We start from the raw sequence: 22,540 nt of genomic DNA on the forward strand, positions 1-22,540 counted from the left end.
TTATTTATTTTTTGCCATTGACTTCTACGGGGATCTGTCATTCAGATATCAACTATTCAGTTCTGACTAGTGTGTATTCCAATTGTGACTAGTACGTTTTTATTAGATACTAGTAGTTATTCATTAGGTACTAGTACTTATTTTTTAGATACTAGTACTTATTAATTAGCTACTAGTACTTATTAAATAGATACTAGTACTTATAAATTAGCTACTAGTACTTATTCATTAGATACTAGTACTTATTCTTTAGATACTAGTACTTATTCTTTAGATACTAGTACCTATTAATTAGATACTAGTACTTATAAATTAGCTACTAGTACTTATTCAATAGATACTAGTACCTATTTATTAGATACTAGTATTTATTCCGAATGTTACTAGTAAGATTTTTGTATTTTACTAGTCACAACTGCGTTTTTACTCGTCTTATGTTATGACTAGTCAGAACGGCCACTGGAGAGTTCAATTAAAAATCTTACTAGTAAAATAAAAAATCGTACTAGTAACATTTGGAATAAATACTAGTATCTAATAAATAGGTACTAGTATCTATTGAATAAGTACTAGTAGCTAATTTATAAGTACTAGTATCTAATTAATAGGTACTAGTATCTAAAGAATAAGTACTAGTATCTAAAGAATAAGTACTAGTATCTAATGAATAAGTACTAGTAGCTAATTTATAAGTACTAGTATCTATTTAATAAGTACTAGTATCTAATTAATAAGCACTAGTATCTAAATAATAGGCACTAGTACCTAAAGAATAAGCACTAGTAGCTAATGAATAAGTACTAGTAGCATGAAAATAGAGACTAGTCGGTTTAAATGATTAAATGTTAAAACGGCTTGCCATAGTCAGGAATCCTTGTTCCTGTCTCTGCCACTATAAGAGCAGAGCAGACTCTGTATTCAGTGTGTTCTCCTGTATCTACTGATGACACTGGGATTCTCACTGCATGACTTTATTTTATAGTCATCTCTCTTCTTCTCACAGGTGAGGAACATGTTTCTAAATGCATAATTTAATTATTCATTCAAGCTTACTTTACTGAGGAGCTTTATTTTCGGACTGGATTATTTGCTATTTTACAATAAATACTTTGATAGCTGGTACTTGTAAATTATTGAATGTTTGTAAAATTGTAATTATTGTTTGTCTCTATTCCTTGTTTCATTGTTTAAATTAGATGTAAATCAGGAAGAAACACATGAAGACATAAAGAGTGAAAACATGAATACAGATCAGACTGTGAGTAGACTAATATCAGTCATTATATATATATATGTATGTATGTATGTATGTATAAGACTAATGCAGTGCAAAATATGAAAAGACAATGCAGAAAAGCAGAGCGCATGTGGCGGAAGACAAAACTTGTAGTCCATTATAACATCTACAAAGACAGCATCCATGCTTTCAATATGGAACTAGGCAAAGCTAGACAGACTTTCTTCTCAAATATTATAAACAGTAATTTAAACAACACACGCACTCTTTTTGCTACTGTAGAGAGACTGACAAACCCCCCAAGCCAGATTCCCAGTGAAATGCTCTCAGACAACAAGTGCAGTGAGTTTGCTTCTTTCTTCTCTGAGAAAATCAATAATATCAGAAAGGTGATCAGCACATCCTTGAGTTACGCTGGGGTCAGACAGATCAGACCACCTGAGAAAGTAGTTACTATATCTGATTTCAAAGAAATTGATGGCAACATTTTGGAAGACACCGTACAGCACCTTAAAACATCAACATGCGCTCTTGACACACTTCCCACATCATTTTTCAAAAGTGTGTTAAACAGTTTAGAAGCAGATCTTCTAGAAGTGGTAAATGCCTCACTTCTCTCTGGGAGTTTTCCAAACTCCCTGAAAACTGCAGTTGTCAAGCCCCTCCTGAAAAAGAGTAATCTGGATAAGACCATATTAAGCAACTATAGGCCGATCTCAAATCTTCCTTTCATAGGCAAGATCATTGAAAAAGTTGTCTTCAATCAGCTGAACAAATTCTTATGCTCGAACGGATACTTTGACAATTTTCAATCTGGTTTCCGACCGCACCACAGCACAGAGACAGCGCTCATAAAGATAATAAACGATATTTGCTTAAATACTGATTCAGGCAAATTATCAGTGCTGGTACTACTCGACCTCAGTGCTGCATTTGACACTGTCGATCATAACATACCACATGACAGGCTGGAAAACTGGGTGGGGCTTTCTGGGATAGTCTTAAAATGGTTCAGGTCATACTTAGATGGGAGAGGTTATTATGTGAGTATAGGAGACCATAAGTCTGAGTGGACATCCATGACATGCGGAGTCCCTCAAGGCTCAATTCTTGCGCCACTCCTGTTCAACCTGTATATGCTCCCAATGAGCCAAATAATGAGAAAGAACCAGATCTCTTACCACAGCTATGCAGACGACACACAGCTCTACTTAGCCCTATCACCTAACGATTACAGCCCCATTGACTCCCTGTGCCAATGCATCGATGAAGTCAACAGTTGGATGTGTCAAAACTTTCTTCAGTTAAACAAAGACAAAACTGAAGTCATTGCATTTGGAAACATACCTTCACTCTAGGGGTCAAACAACTAAACATCAAGTCAGGAATCTTGGTGTGACACTAGAGTCACTAGATCTTGGTATTTCTTGCTGATATGATCCTAGTGATCTGAGTGATCTGTTGGGTTTATATTCAGTGAGCATATCTGCGATATATTGAGGTCCTAGACCATTGAATGATTTATATACCGAAGGCTATATAAAGGCTAACATGTGAAGGCTATGTGATGATGTGGGGCTATTTTAATTACAAAGGCCAAGGGAACTTTATCATGATGCATAATATCCTGGATCCATGAAGTAACTGGCCTTTAAAAATAAAAAAGACCTCAGTTCTGCCAGAAAGACTCGGGAGAATAAATACTTGTAACAGTTATGCATTTATTGACAGCCCAGCAAGCAATGTATGCAATTAAGTTCTTTGGCGTAGGCCCCGTCCGTAACTCGCAATCCGAGGGTACGGATTCAGCATTTCCTGCCTGAAGAATAAGGCAGGGGCGCAGCCGACCCCCTGTGAGGTATTGGAAGGGACCATCCTGGTGGTGGTGGGGAGGTTGATGGGGAAGGGACCATCATAGGTGATGAGGAGATTAGAGGGAAGAACCCGTCTTGGTGGAGGGCAGAACCATCTTGGTGGTGGTGGGGTGGATGGTGGCGAGTGAAAGCGTCAGCATCTGCGAACTCAGACAAGTGTAAGTACGGGTCTTTTATACTTCTAGTATTAGAACGTGATTGGATAGATGAGAAGGTAGTAAGTGACGCAACAATTGAGTCTTCCTGACAGAACTTTACGCTAAGCTTTCATTTTCAGTAGTCATGTCAAAGCAATAACTAACTCAGCATACTATCATCTCAAAAATATTGCAAGAATTAGATGCTTTGTTTCCAGACAAGACTTAGAGAAACTTGTGCATGCTTTCATCACCAGCAGGGTGGATTACTGTAATGGACTCCTCACTGGCCTTCCCAAAAAGACCATAAGACAGTTGCAGCTCATACAGAACGCTGCCGCCAGGATTCTGAGCAGAACCAGAAAATATGAACATATCACACCAGTCCTCAGGTCTTTACACTGGCTCCCAGTTAAATTTAGGATTGCTTTTAAAGTATTATTACTGGTATATAAATCATTCAATGGTCTAGGACCTCAATATATCGCAGATATGCTCACTGAATATAAACCCAACAGATCACTCAGATCACTAGGATCATATCAGCTAGAAATACCCAGGGTTCACTCTAAACATGGCGAGTCCGCTTTTAGCTATTATGCTGGAACCAGCTTCCAGAGGGGATCAGGCGTGCTCCTACTGTAGTCACTTTCAAATCCAGACTCAAAACACATCTGTTTAGCTATGCATTTAATGAATGAGCACTGTGCCAATGTTAGTCCGACTGTACTGTACTGTATTATTTTTATTATTTTTATTTCTTCTATGTAAAGCACTTTGAATTGTCATTGTGTATGAAATGTGCTATATAAATAAACTTGCCTTGCCTTGCCTAATGTCAGTATAATTAAATCATGTGAAACCAAGCTTGAATTATTTTTTATGCGTTTTGCATGAAGGGCTTTAATAGCTGACACATATAACATTTTACAACTATAACATGAGTGAATCTATTATCTGAATCTATATTATCAGTTCAGTCTCTGTATTATAATTATAATAATAATAATGCGTTTATTTTATATAGCGCCTTTCAGGAAACTCAAGGTCGCTTTACAATAAAGTACAATATACACTCACCTAAAGGATTATTAGGAACACCTGTTCAATTTCTCATTAATGCAATTATCTAATCAACCAATCACATGGCAGTTGCTTCAATGCATTTAGGGGTGTGGTTCTGGTCAAGACAATCTCCTGAACTCCAAACTGAATGTCAGAATGGGAAAGAAAGGTGATTTAAGCAATTTTGAGCGTGGCATGGTTGTTGGTGCCAGACGGGCCAGTCTGAGTATTTCACAATCTGCTCAGTTACTGGGATTTTCACGCACAACCATTTCTAGGGTTTACAAAGAATGGTCTGAAAAGGGAAAAACATCCAGTATGCGGCAGTCCTGTGGGCGAAAATGCCTTGTTGATGCTAGAGGTCAGAGGAGAATGGGCCGACTGAGTCAAGCTGATAGAAGAGCAACTTTGACTGAAATAACCACTCGTTACAACCGAGGCATGCAGCAAAGCATTTGTGAAGCCACAACACGCACAACCTTGAGGCGGATGGGCTACAACAGCAGAAGACCCCACCGGGTACCACTCATCTCCGCTACAAATAGGAAAAAGAGGCTACAATTTGCACGAGCTCACCAAAATTGGACAGTTGAAGACTAGAAAATGTTGCCTGGTCTGATGAGTATCGATTTCTGTTGAGACATTCAGATGGTAGAGTCAGAATTTGGCGTAAACAGAATGAGAACATGGATCCATCATGCCTTGTTACCACTGTGCAGGCTGGTGGTGGTGGTGTAATGGTGTGGGGGATGTTTTCTTGGCACACTTTAGGCCCCTTAGTGCCAATTGGGCATCGTTTAAATGCCACGGCCTACCTGAGCATTGTTTCTGACCATGTCCATCCCTTTATGACCACCATGTACCCATCCTCTGATGGCTACTTCCAGCAGGATAATGCACCATGTCACAAAGCTTGAATCATTTCAAATTGGTTTCTTGAACATGACAATGAGTTCACTGTACTAAAATGGCCCCCACAGTCACCAGATCTCAACCCAATAGAGCATCTTTGGGATGTGGTGGAACGGGAGCTTCGTGCCCTGGAGTGCTTTGAATGTGATAAGGAATATCTTGTATTGAATACGGAAGCGTACCGGTAGCCAGTGAAGAAAGAATTGCAGTAGACAAGCCGTGAAGTGATGAAAGCGTGAACTAGGGTCTCAGCATCACTGATATTCAGAAATAGACGTAAGCGAGCGATATTGCGTAGGTGAAAGAAGGAAGACTTAGTGAGTGAGGAGATGTGTGGAAGGAAGGAAAGAGAGGAATCAAAGATTATACCAAGGTTTTTGACAGTGGTGGAGGGTTGAACCAAAACTCCAGCAATGTTAACATTGTCAACAGAAACGGGATGTAATTTGAGGTGAACTAATAAGAAGTAGATCTGTTTTATCAGTGTTGAGTTTGAGAAAATTACTGGTCATCCAAGAATTTATATGATCAATACAAGCTGATATGGAATTACTGAGGAAAGGAGCAATGGAAGTTAAAGCCATGATGACGGATGATGTTACCTAGTGGGAGCATGTAGATGATGAAGAGGAGAGGCCCAAGAACAGAACCCTGGGGAACACCGTGTGGGACAGAGGCAGGAGTGGACTTAGCCTGGCGGATAGAGATGTAATGCTGGCGACCAGACAGGTAGGAGGTAAACCAGGTGAACCAGGATAGGTCTGCTGAGTTACTTATGACAGGTGCTGGAGAGTTGGTGAGTTTATTGACTAAAGAGAAAAGTGCTTTGGGTCGAGAAGATGCATTATTAATAATAGTAGAGTAGTAACTAGAGCGTGCAGTGTTTATAGCAGATTTGTACAACTGGATATGGTCAGTGTAAGCAGTAAGGTGAACAGTCAAACCAGTTTTCTTGTAAAGGCGTTCAAGACGACGACCAGCTGTTTTTAGATTGCGAAGTGCAGGGGTAAACCAGGGAGCCGTGTGTGTAGAAGGTACAACTCTACTTATAAGAGGTGCTCCACTTTTTAAAACATCTCGTGGCACGAATGTCCCAATTCTACAAATATATTAAACATCTCCAGTTAACTGGCAGAGCATTCATTTCGTTCGTTTTTTAAATAAGAGACGATCTAGTGCTGAAATGTGTTTTTTAAATCAAGTGATCAAAGTGCTCGTTGCCACTACGATCAGTGGCACGGATACAGTGTTTTCTCGTGTGGCTCGCACACACGCCGCACTGTCTTCACTCGGACGCGCGCTTCAATCCGTTGCGTTGCGGATACTCTCTAGTCGTTCTGATGAAATCGCAAAACATAATACACACAAACGTGTCCCTGCTTGATATACAACCACTGATGAACATAATTGGTTTTGATGAGAAAAAAAAAAACTATACGTGTGCGGATTAGAACCCAGAAACTCTGACACGGTTGGCGAAGGTTCTACCACTGGACCTTTAAGGTATACATTGTTCAAAGAGGCGGATCTATGTATTTATTCACACGAAAATTCTCGGCACTGACAACATATATTAGGCTACATCTCATTAAATGACAAATTAAACCATGTAGCCTACTATTTAAATCGATTGCTGGACATGGTAATGTTATTGTACATATATCTGATTTAGCAAAGTTACGCCACTCGGCGTGTATATAAGATTAAAAAACTGAGGCCCCTCCGTATATTCACCAGGCCCACCTATTAATGACGTTCTGTAATTTAATACTGTGAAGCTGCTTTGATACAATCTGTATTGTGAAAAGCGCTATACAAATATACTTGACTTGACTTGACTTGACTTGACTTGACTTGACTTGTATCCGCCACTGGATCAGACAGTCCAATTTGAGAACCAAGCACGAAAACATTGAGTAGACCAGCAGTGCAGACCAGATCCAGTGTGTGACCTTTTGAGTGTGTAGCAAAATCGACATGTTGTACAAGATTGAAATATTCAAACACTGACAAGAGTTCACATGATTCTGCACAAACAGTATCAACATGTATGTTGAAATCACCAAGTAATACAGTGCTATGCATAAGTTTAGACACCCATGCTAAAGTTGACTAAAAAGAGGAATTAAAAAAAATCCATCCATCCATCCATCTTCGACAGCTTATCCGGGGCCGGGTCGCGGGGGCAGCAGTCTAAGCAGGGATGCCCAGACTTCCCTCTCCCTAGACACTTCCTCCAGCTCTTCCGGGGGGACACCGAGGCGTTCCCAGGCCAGCCGGGAGACATAGTCTCTCCAGCGTGTCCTAGGTCTTCCCCGGGGTCTCCTCCCGGTGGGACATGCCCGGAACACCTTCCCGGGAAGGCGTCCAGGAGGCATCCGGAAAAGATGCCCGAGCCACCTCAACTGACCCCTCTCGATGTGGAGGAGCAGCGGCTCTAATCTGAGCTCCTCCCGAGTGACCGAGCTTCTCACCCTATCTCTAAGGGATCGCCCAGCCACCCTGCGGAGAAAGCTCATTTCGGCCGCTTGTATCCGGGATCTTGTCCTTTCGGTCATGACCCACAGCTCATGACCATAGGTGAGAGTAGGAACGTAGATTGACTGGTAAATCGAGAGCTTCGCCTTGTGGCTCAGCTCCTTCTTCACCACGACAGACCGGTACAGGGACCGCATTACTGCAGAAGCTGCACCGATCCGCCTGTCAATCTCCCGTTCCATCCTTCCCTCACTCGTGAACAAGACCCCAAGATACTTGAACTCCTCCACTTGAGGCAGGAGCTCTCCACCAACCTGAAGCGGGCAAACCACCCTTTTCCGACTGAGAACCATGGCCTCGGACTTGGAGGTGCTGATTTTCATCCCAGCCGCTTCACACTCGGCTGCAAACCGTCCCAGTGCATGCTGGAGGTCCTGGTCCGATGAGGCCAACACGACAACATCATCCGCAAAGAGCAGAGATGAAATCGTGTGGTCCCCAAACCTGACCCCCTCCGGCCCCTGGCTGCGCCTAGAAATTCTGTCCATAAAAATTATGAACAGAACCGGTGACAAAGGGCAGCCCTGCCGGAGTCCAACACGCACCGGGAACAAGTCTGACTTACTGCTGGCAATACGAACCAAGCTCCTGCTCCGGTCGTACAGGGACCGGATAGCCCTTAGCAAAGGGCCCCGGACCCCATACTCCCGGAGCAAAAAATCATCTTTTGGAAATTGAACTTAATGCCTTAATTAAAAAAATTTGGAAAAAGCCAACCTTTAAGGACACCAATTTTCTTTGTGAATGAATAATGTATCGTAAATAAATAAATGTTCTTCCTTAAAATACAGGGTGCATAAGTGTGGACACCCCTATGTTAAATTCCCATAGAGGCAGGCAGATTTTTATTTTTAAAGGCCAGTTACTTCATGGATCCAGGATACTATGCATCATGATAAAGTTCCCTTGGCCTTGGGAATTAAAATAGCCCCACATCATCACATAGCCTTCACCATACCTAGAGATTGGCATGGTTTTATTTCAGTTAGCCTAATAGCTGGTTTGATTTGCATTGAGAGATGATCTTATGGAAAGTACTCCACACTTATGCACCCTGTATTTTAAGGAAGAACATTTATTTATTTACGATAGGCTTAAAGGTCCTTAAAGGTTGGATATTTCCAAAAAAATTTAATTAAGGCATTAAGTTCAATTTCCAAAAGATGATTTTTTATTCCTCTTTTTAGTCAACTTTAGCATGGGTGTCTAAACTTATGCATAGCACTGTATAACACAAGGGGATAAGGCAGAGGGTTAACAGTTCATGCAGTTCACTGAAGAAATTTGAGAAAGATTTAGGTGGACGATAGAGGAGAATCAAGAGCATTGGAGATGTACCAGAAACTTTGAGAATTAAATATTCAAAGGTTGAAGTCACATGAAAGTCAATAGTTTTGACTGGAATGCTGCTGCGGTAAACAGCAGCCAGGCCACCACCCCTTGATGTCAAACGAGGTTTGGCCAGGTAGCTGTATCCAGAGGGAGTGAGAAGATTTTGGTGGAAATAGTCATTAGGAGTTTGCCATGTTTCAGTGAGGAGCAATAAGTCGACGTTTTTCTCAGTTAGTAGCCTAGAGCACAAAGCACAGTAGCCTTATCTGTGAGAAACCGACAGTTAAACAGCGCAACTGCAGGATGAAACGCGCAGACATTGCGTGTAAGTAGATTAGTCAGAGACAGATCACAGGAAACAGTTTTTAATGAGGTAAGATTTATTCCACGGTGAGTAGACGGCAGCATAGAATAGCGGGTATCCGAGCGGTTCGACCAGATGGAAGGAATGGCTGAAGACGACGGGGAGCGCGATAAGAAATGGAGGCGACAGGAACGATGGACATAGCGCGGTCGCCTAGCAATCCCGAGCTCCGTGCAGAGCCTGTATGTAGTCGCGTCGAGGATGAGTTTTCATGTAACGCAGTTGGAGTAGCGAGTAGTTAAGCGCCATAGGTATGGCACAACAGAGTAGCCCAGAGTTAAAACTCTAAGCAGTGCAGGGACTGGGACGTTGCGTGCAGTATGCATAATTAGACCGCGGACACGTAGAAACAACACGACATCACTGGCAATTGAAGAACGCACTTCTCTTGCAATAAAGTGCAAGAAAGCAGCAACACTAATAAAAACGCAAATTTTGCACGATCAACGCAGCATGAAGACCTTATCAGAATAATTAAATGATAGGGGGTAACCTACCATTCAACAAACTGTCCACGATTGATAAGCAAAGGAGTGGAGACTCACCGGCCACCTACGTAGAAGGTACAATGGAGTAGCGCGAAGATCGGCAGATAGCAGCAGAGTAGTGTGAGTTGTGCGAGTTGAATGAGTACCAGTGATAAGTTGGGAAGTTGTCAGTGTCCGCGTTATATCCACAGTAAAATCCACAGGGAAATGACAGTAATAAAGTCCAAGCATATGTCCAGTTCAGCAAGAAAAGAGATGACACGGTAGACGCGAAACAAACAAACAAAACAAAAGTTCCAGCGTGAAGCGGCAGCCAGGCGTGCACAGCGCACTCACACAGGAAGAGGAAGAATTATGATGATAACGGGTTGTTTTCTTCATTTCCAGTCTCTGTTGATCCAGTCGGAGCTGTAAAGTGTCGTTCTGATGAATCAAATATGATCAAACATGAGGTGAGAAGAGAAAGATGTTTATGATCAGGACTCACACATAAACTCACATTTCTATATTTGTCATTTCTCATCATCATTGATTATTGTGAATATTGTAGAGTTAATCTGAGATGCTGTAATAACACTGAGCTCATGCAGATGTTGATCAGGAGTTGATCTGATGTCTCGTGATATGATGTTATATCGCTTTAATGAAACTCTGTCTGTGTGATTGAACAGATTCAAATGAAGAGGAGAAAGAAAATCAGCAGAAATCACAGATCAGCAGAAAACAAGAAGACTGAGAGAAAAATGGAGGACAGAAATGAGACACAAACCAGTGGATCACCAGAGAAAAGAGGACAGAGACTTGATAGATGTGACAGTATGGAGAAACTAAATCCAAACTGTGAGTGTTTGATTATTACTGAACTTCAGTCCTTAGTTTTACTGTCAGATTTACTGTTGTTTTCTCTCCTGTCATAAAGTGTCACATTCAGACAAATTCATCAGACTGACTTTCTGCAGTTATTAAACATTTACAGATTGTGTTTAATTGACAGAAAAGTTATTGATTAAGAACATATTAAATGAATAAATTCAAAGCAATGTATTTGATGATAATCTAATATGTATATTTCTAGTCTAATGATCCAGGCGAGCCTGTAAAGTTTGATTCTGATGTCAAAACTGAGGAGAGATTCTCATCAAACCCTTCATCATGTTCTCAAGATCATCATCATCATCATCATCATCATTGGTCTATTCACTCCTGTCTTCTGGAATCTTCTACACACTCTTCTGAACACAAACACACTCATCAAGATCTTCTTTCTCAGTCTGAACTCGCAATGTTCTCCATTAGTAATCTATAGTATTGATCTACTGTAAATATTTCACACACACTGTTTCTCTTCCTCTGATGACAGTGACTGATGAAGCTTTCTCTCTCACACACACACACACACACACACACACACACACACACACACACACACACACACACACACACACACACATACACACACACACACACACACACACACACATACACACACACACACACACATACACACACACACACACACACACACACACACACACACACACACACACACAGCTCAGTGTGTTCAGTTGATGGATCAGCATGTGTTTTGATTGTGTGAAACTGAAGAAACCTGCACTAAAACACCAGGAGAACAAGCAAACGCCACACACACACACGCACGCATGCACGCACGCACGCACGCACGCACACACACACACACACACACACACACTTTAGGACTTAAACTAGGACTTTCTGACTGTGAGGAAACAGTGTTACTCTCAGACACCCGTTAGTTTTCATGTATATAGTTGATAATTATTTACACTATATTTATTTTATATATTGTACATATTTTTAATAATAGCTAGAAGCAAGTAATATTCACCTCATATTAAAGGCAACATTATATTTGATAGTGTTTGGATGTTGTCTTTAATGCATATTGTAAAGAGTTCTGCTGGACTGACTCGAGCCAATCACCTGAGCTGGAAATGTCACATGACCGACTCTAGAGCTGCAGGAAATTACATCATGTCATCACTGATTGGCCGATGAATAAACACATCATCATATATATACTGTAATCTGAACAATACTGTATAACACTGTAAGATAATTTACTGTAATCATCTTTAATGTGTTCATTGTTTCTGCCATAATGAATATGTGCCGTTAACCACTGTAACTCATGACTGTATTATCTGTATATTTCTGATGTATGGACGTTACTTTGTCACAGTATGTATAAGCACTAAATAAACATTATTAAAATAAAACTAAACCTGTGAAATAAAGCGGCTCCAGATTGCCCTTTGACCCTGTCCTGCAGTCTCGTGTCTCCCTCTACAGGAGATCATCAGAATCACAGCAGAGTTAAAGAAGCTACAGATGAAAATGTGTTTTACAGCAACAAATGAAAACACTTCCAGATTTCAGTTCATCAGGGAATATGAAAATCAACAAGTTGTAATTTGAAGGGAATCATTATTGAAGTCAAACACAAAGATGTCAAATGTGCGTCACTATAAAATATGACTTCTGCTGTTTTGATATTATTCTGAAGGTTTGAATGGTTTGATCAGAATCAAGATCTCTTTAGTTCCAGTGAATTCTGTGACGCTTCCAGCTTTAATATCATAAAGCAGCCTGTGATTATGATGATGAGTTTATGACAGAATCACTTTTATTCTCCGCTTTCTCCATCATGTGCTTCATCTGTCGTTTCACACAGAAGATCTCTCTGTTTCTCTTTCTGATAGAGTTAGAAACAGGGAATAATTGATGTTCTTCCCAGAGACTGTGTTTCTGGATTCTTCTGTTAGCAGAAGCTGATGATGATGTTTCATATCAGGCAAATCTCCATCAGCTCCTGATTCAACAATATGACAAACTCATATCACTCATACATGCATTACAATCATGAGTCTCAGTGTAATGTGTTTTCCTCATTTAAAAGCGACTGAAAGATGTCATTTCTCTAGAAGATGAAAATAAATCAACACATTCACTCACACAGAACATACCTTAGTACTTCTTCAGATCAATATCTCCTCTGAATATCTGATGTGAGACGCAGCCGTATTGTTTCCTGAAGAGTTTCAAGAGTCTGAATGTTAAATGTAAAACTCAGATCTGATAAACTCCATCAGCTGCTCATTTAATCATCTCTGATTTATTAACACTGATTTCCATCAGCAGAACATTAGTGACTTTAACAGACGAACTGAAGCTGTTCAGAACAACAACAGATCAACACTTACTCAATACTCAATATCTACTGTTCACAAACACATCATAGTATACATTAAAGCAGAAGTTAGAAGTTCAGTCATTCACACAAAATGTAAAATCACATTATTATTTGTGAGTTGATAATGAATGACATTCAGTGAATTAAACTGAGAGAATGTCACTTGTTTAAAATAGAAATGAAGGCATTGTAAATAAATCTGTATGAGTGTGTGTTTTCTATTCCTCCTAACACACAGAATATGATCTGCAGTTTTCATCTTTGTCCACTAGATGTCAGAAGTAGATTTGAGGTGAAACTCAAAGGCCTTTAGTTTCAGGATCAGAGACAGTGAAGAGAAATCAGAGAATCTGATCTGAAGCTCAATGAGGATCATCATGTGTCCAGTGCTGGAGAGTGAACTGAGAAATATACTCTAGTAAAAGTACCATTACACTCCAGAAAATGTAGTGTGGGTGAGTAAAAAGTACTTGTTCACAAAACTACTTGAGTAAGAGTAAAAAGTAGCTTAATTTACTCATGAGTATTGAGCTGCGGATCCTTATAATAAACACTGTACACTACAATTAATAATAATAGAAAACATTGTGTACAGTGTAATTTACATTAGCTTTAGTTGTTTGTCAGAAAGATTGAAGAATACAGTATCTATCATCCATCTTTTTAAAATGCATTAAAGGAGTCATAACCTGCAATTTTCACATTTCCACGAGAATCAATGTATGTTATGATCGACTAACGATTATACACTGGCCGGGAAGCCGATATTTAAAAGTGAAGCGTTTGTTTACCTCAGGGTAAATAAACCAGCGCGCGTGCACGCCCACTCAAATACGAGATTTTGATTTCAGCTCCCTCTTGACGTCATGAGGTAGTAGGATATACCATATATGGACACCGCAGCAGGAAGCCCCCCTTCCCCTCTCCCCCTCATATTCAGTTCAGTCGAGAAAGATGGAGAAACCGAGTGCACACCGGACTTGCTCTGTGGTTGATTGCCATAAAAAACATGTAAATGTGTTTTATCTCCCAACATCGGACGAAACTATCAGGGACCAGTTGATGAAATTCATTTTTAATGACGCTGTCCCAACAACCCTTTCAACTGGCGTATCGTTATGTGTGTGCGCTAAACATAGAACATAGAAAATAGCAACAAACGTTTTTGCTCGTTACTGATGTTAATGTATGTCTCAGTCAAAATGATTGTCTTTACCATTCAGAGACATCTTGATGTAGACGTCCATCCATCGACTCTACATCTTCCCTTTCCAGCTCTGGTTCAGAGTCCGGCTCAAACATGTAGGGTTGAATCCCGTAGGTCGCGGCCGGGTCGGGTTCATTCACCACTTGCGCCATGATGTCAGTTTGTAATGATGCTGAAGTTACCTGCGTGTCAACCCCCCTCCTTCCTTCAACCAATCAACGCGCCCCTCATTTGCATTATTAAAATGAGCGTCCTAGACAGCCAAAACATCGCATTGATCTTGCGAGACAATAATGCCTTCAGAAATAAGGGTAAAAGTAGGTCTGTGTTTATTTTTTTTCCACTTTTCTTTTTTAGAAGGGCCTGAAAGACTATACTACAGCAGTAGGTATCCAATGTAATACTAGGTTATGACTCCTTTAAAACATCACAGAAGCTCAGGTGAGCGGATGCCTCAGAAGAACGAGTATCTGTAGTGAGAGGAGGACAAACAGGAGCATCTTAAAGACATCTATAATACATCTCATCACTGCAGAGAGAAACACCTTCATATCTCTGTCTAGCTGGAGCTCTACTGTACAAATACAGTATTCAAACAGCAAAAGCACAAAAGATCAATGAAAACTGTAAGACTGCAAAATTAAAGTGTGTGAGAGATTGATGATCAGCGTCACGTCTTCATGTTGGTCCTCAGGACTCGCTCCACAATGTCACGAATGACACACAACGGCTCAAAAGTGTTCACACTTGATTCTAATGATGTGATCAAACCAATATGAGCCGTCCAGAAAAGTGGGATGATAAAGTGTTCTCAGGCAACAGAGGAATATCTGTGGAAGAGTTGAACAAAGGCTCAGGCTGAAACGGATAAAGTGCTGGTTCACTATAATGAACAGAAACCCTTGGCAGTGTTTGAGACTCTTGGGCTTCAGGCTTTATTCCACATGGATCTTGATGGATGAATTATGCCATATTGATAATGAAGCTTTGGTGAATGTTTTTGCTGTCAGGAAGTTTCATCAGTATCTCTCAGGCGCATTTCGTGATTTTATGAACTACAAACTACTATTCCCAGCCAATGCCATCCTTTCACACTAGAGTTTGATCACTTAAGACTATATGTTTCCATCACCCTGTTTTCAAGCTCATTCTGAAGTATCGCATCAGAAACAAGTGATGCAAATGCCAAATTTTAGGAAAAAAAATTTAATCAGCAAAAAAAGTTTTTACGTGTTGACTTGTGTAAAAAAGAGTTAATGTGAATAATGGGAGATGGAAACGCATTTGCCGAATAAATTCTGATAACGGATAGCCGGTTCAGACTCTTCCTCTCAAGTATCTTACAATGCCAACCCTAGTATACAGACAATATATTTTACAACAATTTATAACCCTCATTTTTTATTCATAACCAGCCTTCCACTCAAACTGTGTAGAACAGTGACGGCTGCTGGTCTTTCAAAGAGGGGAAGCTCATTTTTGGCCTACATCATAAAAAAATTTCATTTATACGTAAATTCTGCTCTATGTTCCTTTTCAAGAAAATGCTCTGTGACCCTGGCGTACAACTAGGCGTCTTTTCCAGTGACTTGACCAGTGTCCTCTCAATGGCCAGCAGAGTAAGGTATATTTGTATAAATGTAATAATATAATAAAAGTATCAATAATAATATAATAAAGTATAATAATACTACTACTAATAATATATATTTTTCATTATTTTAATAATATATTTTTTTATTATTACTACTAATAATATAAAATAAAAAAAGTAATAATATAATAAAGGTATAAATGTATAATTGTGTGAAATGTATTATGAAAATTGGCTAGCAGCAATTTCGACAAGCAAATACCAAGAAATAAGTTGCAGCAGTTTGTCTTTCGACTACACTTAAGAAATCCGCGATGGGCCTGAGCTCGAACAGCTTCCGCGTCAGCGACTTTTAATTGTATGAAGTAGCTGTCAATCAACAGGAGACGCAGCCTTTCGACAAACCCTCCAATCATCACGCAGAAGCCCAGAGTCCGGGCCGCGAACTTTTTTTTCCCAGGATGGTAGGGGAAGACTCATGAATATTCATTAGGGAAGTCATCCCTGATTGGTCTGATGACCTACCCCTAACCCCGCCCCTAAACCTACCCGCCACTGGGGGTCTGATGACCTACCCCTAACCCCGCCCCTAAACCTACCCGCCACTTGGGGTCTGATGACCTACCCTAACCCCGCCCCTTAACCTACCCGTCACTGGGGTTAAGCATAGACAGTATATAAACTGGACACAGCGACCCCATTGGATTCAATGGAGAAAAGTGAAGTAAATTAGAAGCACTCACTTCCTGATGGCTGAGCGACTGCGCAGACTCACCGTGACGACGTAGATGTGACGTGAGCAACCCGTCTGTCTTCTAGTAGCTGTGCCAAGCGAAATCTGAATCATTCCCTTCTGAATCTTGCAGAGACGGAGATCGTGAGTAGGAGCTATCCATGAGCTGGAGCAGGAGAAACTTTTACTAAGTATTCTGATTAATTATTTTGTCATTTTGCCTCCACATCCCCCCGATTGCGCGCGAGCTTCTCCTCCTGTCCATACGGTAATCTCTCTACTGTGCGACAGAGAGTCGCGTGGTTATGACGCAATCGTTTGCCTACTTTTACAAAAACTGCTTCTACGGGGCCATAACGTAAGACACAAGGTAATGGAGCCTTTTATACATTTTCGTGTTTCTTTAGAAATAAATAATGGACAAATGGAGTCTTTAAACGCCTCAGATGTAAAGTTATTCGCTGTCAAAGTGACGCCAAAATGAATGGGAGTCAATGGGATGCTAACAGCAGGTGATGGTCTGATAGCCAATGGCGGCGCCCGGGGAAGCTTCAACATAATATGAAACGCTGCCCCCCTGGGGTTAAGACTAATCAGGGATGACTTCCCTAATGAATATTCATGAGTCTGCGACACACGTCCCCCCGATTGCCCGTGAGCTTCTCCTCGTGTCCATACGGTAATCTCTCGACTGTGCGACAGAGAGTCGCGTGTTATGACGCAATCGTTAGCCTATTTTGAAATATTCTGAAGCCCGGGGAAGCTTCAGTGTTATTTTAAGCCCCTTATTTTCCTATAAAGAACCACAGTTGTCCCTTATTTTCCTTTCCATAAGTTGGCAAATAGTTCTAAATCCACTGTAAAACACGGCTTCAAGGGGCTTATTATTGCTTTTATCAAACAGTTACTCCATAAAAGTATTCATTTTAATATTTATTTTATTCATAAAATAAACACCTGCAACAAAAAAAATATAACGTTATAACACATTTATTCCTCCGCCAAGCAATGTAGTTCCACAGAGGTTGCCAAGCAACACACACAGCAACAAAGAATCACAAAGGGCAGTTGCGTAATGCGTAATACTAATGTAATGCCTCACAGGTGTGTGTTTGTGCAGTCGATAGGCTTGTTCAACTTGAACTGACGCTGCACCAAGGGGGTAATCCAGTACCCAGAAAGCGTAGCATAGCTCTATGAGGGCAGCCATTGGGTAGCAAGCCATCACCTACTGTTAGCATTCCATTGACTCCCATGCATTCATTCAATCGTGGAGGGAGGCAAAATGACAAGTAATTAATCAGAATACTTAGCAAAAGTTTCTCCTGCTCCTGCTCATGGACAGCTCCTACTCACACTCTCCGTCTCTGCAAGTTTCAGAAGGGAATGATTCAGATTTCTCTGCGCAGTACGCTCAGCCATCAGGAAGTGAGAGCTTCTAATTGACTTCACTTTTCTACGTTGAATCAAATATTTTCAAAGGAAAGTAGCAAATGCCTTCCCTAAAAGTCGCTAAATGTCGCTAGATGACGTCATACGTCAATTAGCATATTCATGACGTCATCGGGTTGTACTTGCGCTCTGCCTGCCAAATGTGTTTTCTCTCTAAATTAATGCTCACATACTGTATTTAATATAATATATTATATATATTATAGATTATGCTGATCTGCACTATAAAGAGAAGCAGTTATTAAAATAATAATAATACACTTGTGGTGTAATGTGTTCAGGGTTTGAGACGAGAATGTTACGGGTTACAAAAAGGAATAAATCTGTTGAGTGTGAACACTGTGAAAGGTTGGTGTTTAAGACCAGACACACTAAAATAAAGCAGAACAAATAATAAAATACTGCACAGACTGCATAAAGGTCACGGTGATTGTGATGATTTGAGGATACAGTGACTGTATGAAATAATGACTGATAAATCAACTGATATTTAACTATTAATTTACATATATAGCCACTCTGGAGTAAACCGTGATGTCATCGTCCAGCTCAGTTCTCATATAATGGTGTCAGTGCAGGCAAGAATACAGTATGAAGAAAATGTTTGTCAATCCATAAGGGTGTTTATGAGTGTTTGTGCCAAAGATTTTTTGCCTGATAATATCTTCTACAGTAAGTTGAATGTTTAATAAATACCATTTATGGAAACCTTACACAATCTTTCTGTTTAGTGCAGATATATTTAATTTTATTTCAATGGTTGTAAATATTCAGGTAGACTTGATTTTCTCTTGCTTAAGTAACTCTGAAGTGTAGCAACTTGCCTGAGGTTTGGAAGTTTGAAACACATCTCTCCTGATAAACTGAACAGGTAACAATGACAGAAATCACACAGACACAACAGGAACTAAAACATCTGGTGGATAACAGGAATACACCTGAACCACCCCCGTTTCCGGTTTCAAGTTACATTTACCGAATGACGACGAGTCAACAGACAGAAGAGACTGTACAATGGGCAAAAAAGTGAACTGGGTGTGGAAGGGCGGCCGCTGCTGTTCCTCCCCCAACATATCCAACCCTACAACCATAGTTCGAATTATAGGGGGTACTGGGGGGTACTATACCCCCCAATGAAGACAGAAATATCAGTTTTGGGGGTGTCAGATAATTTTTCTGATATTGTAAAAAATATATAATTACAGTTACAATACAAGTCAACTCCTATTTTCACTGTAGGAACATTTTAATGTACAGCGATTTCAAACACCCCTATTGTGGACCGTACCATTTTTAACCACCGTGGCTGGCTAGAAGCAACGGAGATAGAGAACGACTTCAACTTCTCAAGCAAGTGTCAACGTTTAATGACAAAACGCTAGTTTCATAAAGTATCATTCTTTTCAACATTCCTTAGTTGTATATTCAAAAATATTTCAAATAATCTAATTTAATACAGTTATAATTTTTCAATGTAAATTATTTAATTTTATTGGTAACAGCCTAGTGTCTAATTATTTTAAATGAATATATTTATCAAATTTAAGAATTTGAAATGAAAGATGGAGCATACATTTAATAAAATTAGGGGAAAATGCCCTTTATAAAGGTACAAAAAATTATTCTGAGTGTTTTCAAACAGTGATGTAATGAAACATTGACAATTTAAGTTTGAAGGGAATAAAGCCTCTGTTTAGGCTATTAAGGACATGTAATTTTGACAAAAGAAGAACTTTTATTTTAAATAAATGTTCATTTTCAATCAGCCTACTTCAGTGTGATATGTTACCATATTATCATGCTTAACACTAAGAATTTGACTAATTGTAATGTGATCAGATGCAGATATCTAAATCAAAGAATATAGGCGGTTGGCGGGTGGATTATTTATTTTTAACAGTGGATTCGGGTGACTCAAAGTGCACCAGATTAATGAATTTATCTTTAAAATGTAGGCCTACAAATTTTTCTTCCAGGGGGGCATGCCCCCAGACCCCCCTAGAGGTACCATGCTCCACCAACAAAAAAATGTGGGAAACACATTAGTCTATATGATGATCTACAAAACAAATACACATTTAATTATCTTATTATTAAAATACATTATTATGATTTACCACCTCCGCCTCATTTTGAGCCAGGAAAAACCCTGAAATAGGCCATAGGCTTATTGTAAAGGTATTACTTTTACCAGTAATTAGAAAGGTATTTCAGTGCACTTAACTTCTAACTTTTGGGAGTTGATCAAAACAGTTCTCTTTTGGATATATAATAACAATGAGATATTCTGTAGCCTACTGATTATCAGTTTGTCGCATGTTTAGACCTTGTATGTGGCGATCACAGTGGGGATTGATATGGTAGTGGACCATGATGGTCATAGAAGAAGTGAAGGAGCAGTACCCCCCAATAATGGTAGGGTAATTCGCACTCTGCCTACAACCCAACCATATCTCACGTCAAAATTGACAAATTTGAAAGAATCACATGAGTCATACTTCCAGTATCTTTGAGCACATATTATCTCCTGTTACACTTCTGAGAGTTGGTTTTAAACCGATCTATGCGAGATCCCAGAGGAAAAATGTATTGCTCAGTGGTTGCTTTCCCAAAGCTCAGGATACTTAGTTGTGATTCTCATATATCTCTAATTTTAGTATCATCAGCATTTCAGATGTTTCTCCTAAAATCCCTTAAGAGAAATAAAAATATACACAAATGAGACATAATATTCGACAGAATAAGAGGCAGAAACTGAGACTGTGGCGGAAGAAACATCTCTTCTTTACTGCGATCTCTTTCAAGACTCCATTATAGGAGTATTTTATTGCTCAGACGTTGCTCTTTTTAAGCTTATAGGAGACTTAGTTGTGATTCTCAAATATCTCTCATTTTAGAATCAGCAGTGTCTTTAGGAGAAATAAAAGTAGGCACAAATGAGACATGAGAAAGTTCTGAGAGAAAGAAGTACAAAATGAGAATTGGCTGTGAGAAACATGGGAGATCTCTTTATTGCCTTGCAAAGGTTGCTCTTTTTTATTATTATTGTTATTTTTTATGACATTTGGGTTTTTCACCTTTAATGGACAGGACAGTATGAGGAGAGGTGAGGTGGGAACGTCCCTTTAAATGGGACTCGAACTCGTGCTGTCTATATATATATATATATATATATATATATATATATATATATAATATTGTAAATACTGAAAATATCATTTAAAAACCATTATTTCAGAATTATTATATTAAGGATTAATATAATATTATTATATTAAATATTAAGGATTATTAATTTAAATTTATATTTAATGCCTAGCATTGTATATGCAGCACATTTTCCAAACACACTAAAAACACAACTCTCCAATTACACGTGAACTGCTCTTAAACACAACTTTCCAATGAACTTTCATTGAGGCAAATAGGTTTTTTAGTATCTGACTCCAATAGAATAAACCTGACTGCATTAAAGTTGTTATTCTTTTACCTCTTATCTAAAGGTAAAAGTGTTTCTTAAAGCTGGGACAGAGATGGGTCTTGTGCATGTTGCCCACTTGGATCCCACCTAGTACCAAGTTCAATCCTACATGAAATTCATCTGGGCAATTAACATGGGTCCATTATGGAACCCGCGGACAATCCTACATGGGGCCCATTTTCAGCCCATTTCATACCCATATAGGCCCCACATACAAATGTTGGCTGGGTCAGAGCTGATAGGAGAACAGAATGTTTAAATGATGACAGTAACAGGACACCTGTGTGGTGGTAAGGAGTGAGTTGTGAGGGTGAAGGCATGGGGGGCGGGCCCAGTTGTGAGGGTGGAGGCATGTAACAGTAATAGACAGTAACAGGACACCTGTGTGGTGGTAAGGAGTGAGTTGTGAGGGTGAAGGCATGGGGGGCGGGCCCAGTTGTGAGGGTGAAGGCATGGGGGGCGGGCCCAGTTGTGAGGGTGGAGGCATGTAACAGTAATAAACAGTAACAGGACACCTGTGTGGTGGTAAGGAGTGAGTTGTGTGGGTGAAGGCATGGGGGGCGGGCCCAGTTGTGAGGGTGAAGGCATGGGGGGCGGGCCCAGTTGTGAGGGTGAAGGCATGGGGGGCGGGCCCAGTTGTGAGGGTGGAGGCATGTAACAGTAATAAACAGTAACAGGACACCTGTGTGGTGGTAAGGAGTGAGTTGTGTGGGTGAAGGCATGGGGGGCGGGCCCAGTTGTGAGGGTGGAGGCATGTAACAGTAATAGACAGTAACAGGACACCTGTGTGGTGGTAAGGATGAGAAAGACTTCGGCCTGGGTGTGTCTGATCCTTCATAAACCTGATTGGAATGCAGGAATGTTGCCCCTGTCGTTGTTGCCATGAGTCTTGTG

General features: G+C 40.1%; 1 protein-coding gene across 1 annotated transcript in view; it reads left to right on the top strand.

The window, feature by feature from the left end:
• The first annotated feature begins 990 nt into the window (after positions 1-990).
• The window catches only part of LOC309477005 (uncharacterized protein), a 115,377-nt gene continuing 93,827 nt past the window's right edge, over positions 991-22,540 (top strand). Inside the window, exons 1-3 of the mRNA XM_082140162.1 lie at positions 991-1,003; positions 10,335-10,399; positions 10,619-10,787. Of these exons, the coding sequence (XP_081996288.1) occupies positions 10,385-10,399; positions 10,619-10,787 (184 nt within the window). The 5' untranslated portion in view covers positions 991-1,003; positions 10,335-10,384. The remainder of the gene's footprint in view (positions 1,004-10,334; positions 10,400-10,618; positions 10,788-22,540) is intronic.

Source organism: Leuciscus leuciscus, assembly GCF_965113295.1.
Source record: "Leuciscus leuciscus genome assembly, chromosome: 16".
Classification (NCBI taxonomy): Eukaryota; Metazoa; Chordata; class Actinopteri; order Cypriniformes; family Leuciscidae; genus Leuciscus; species Leuciscus leuciscus.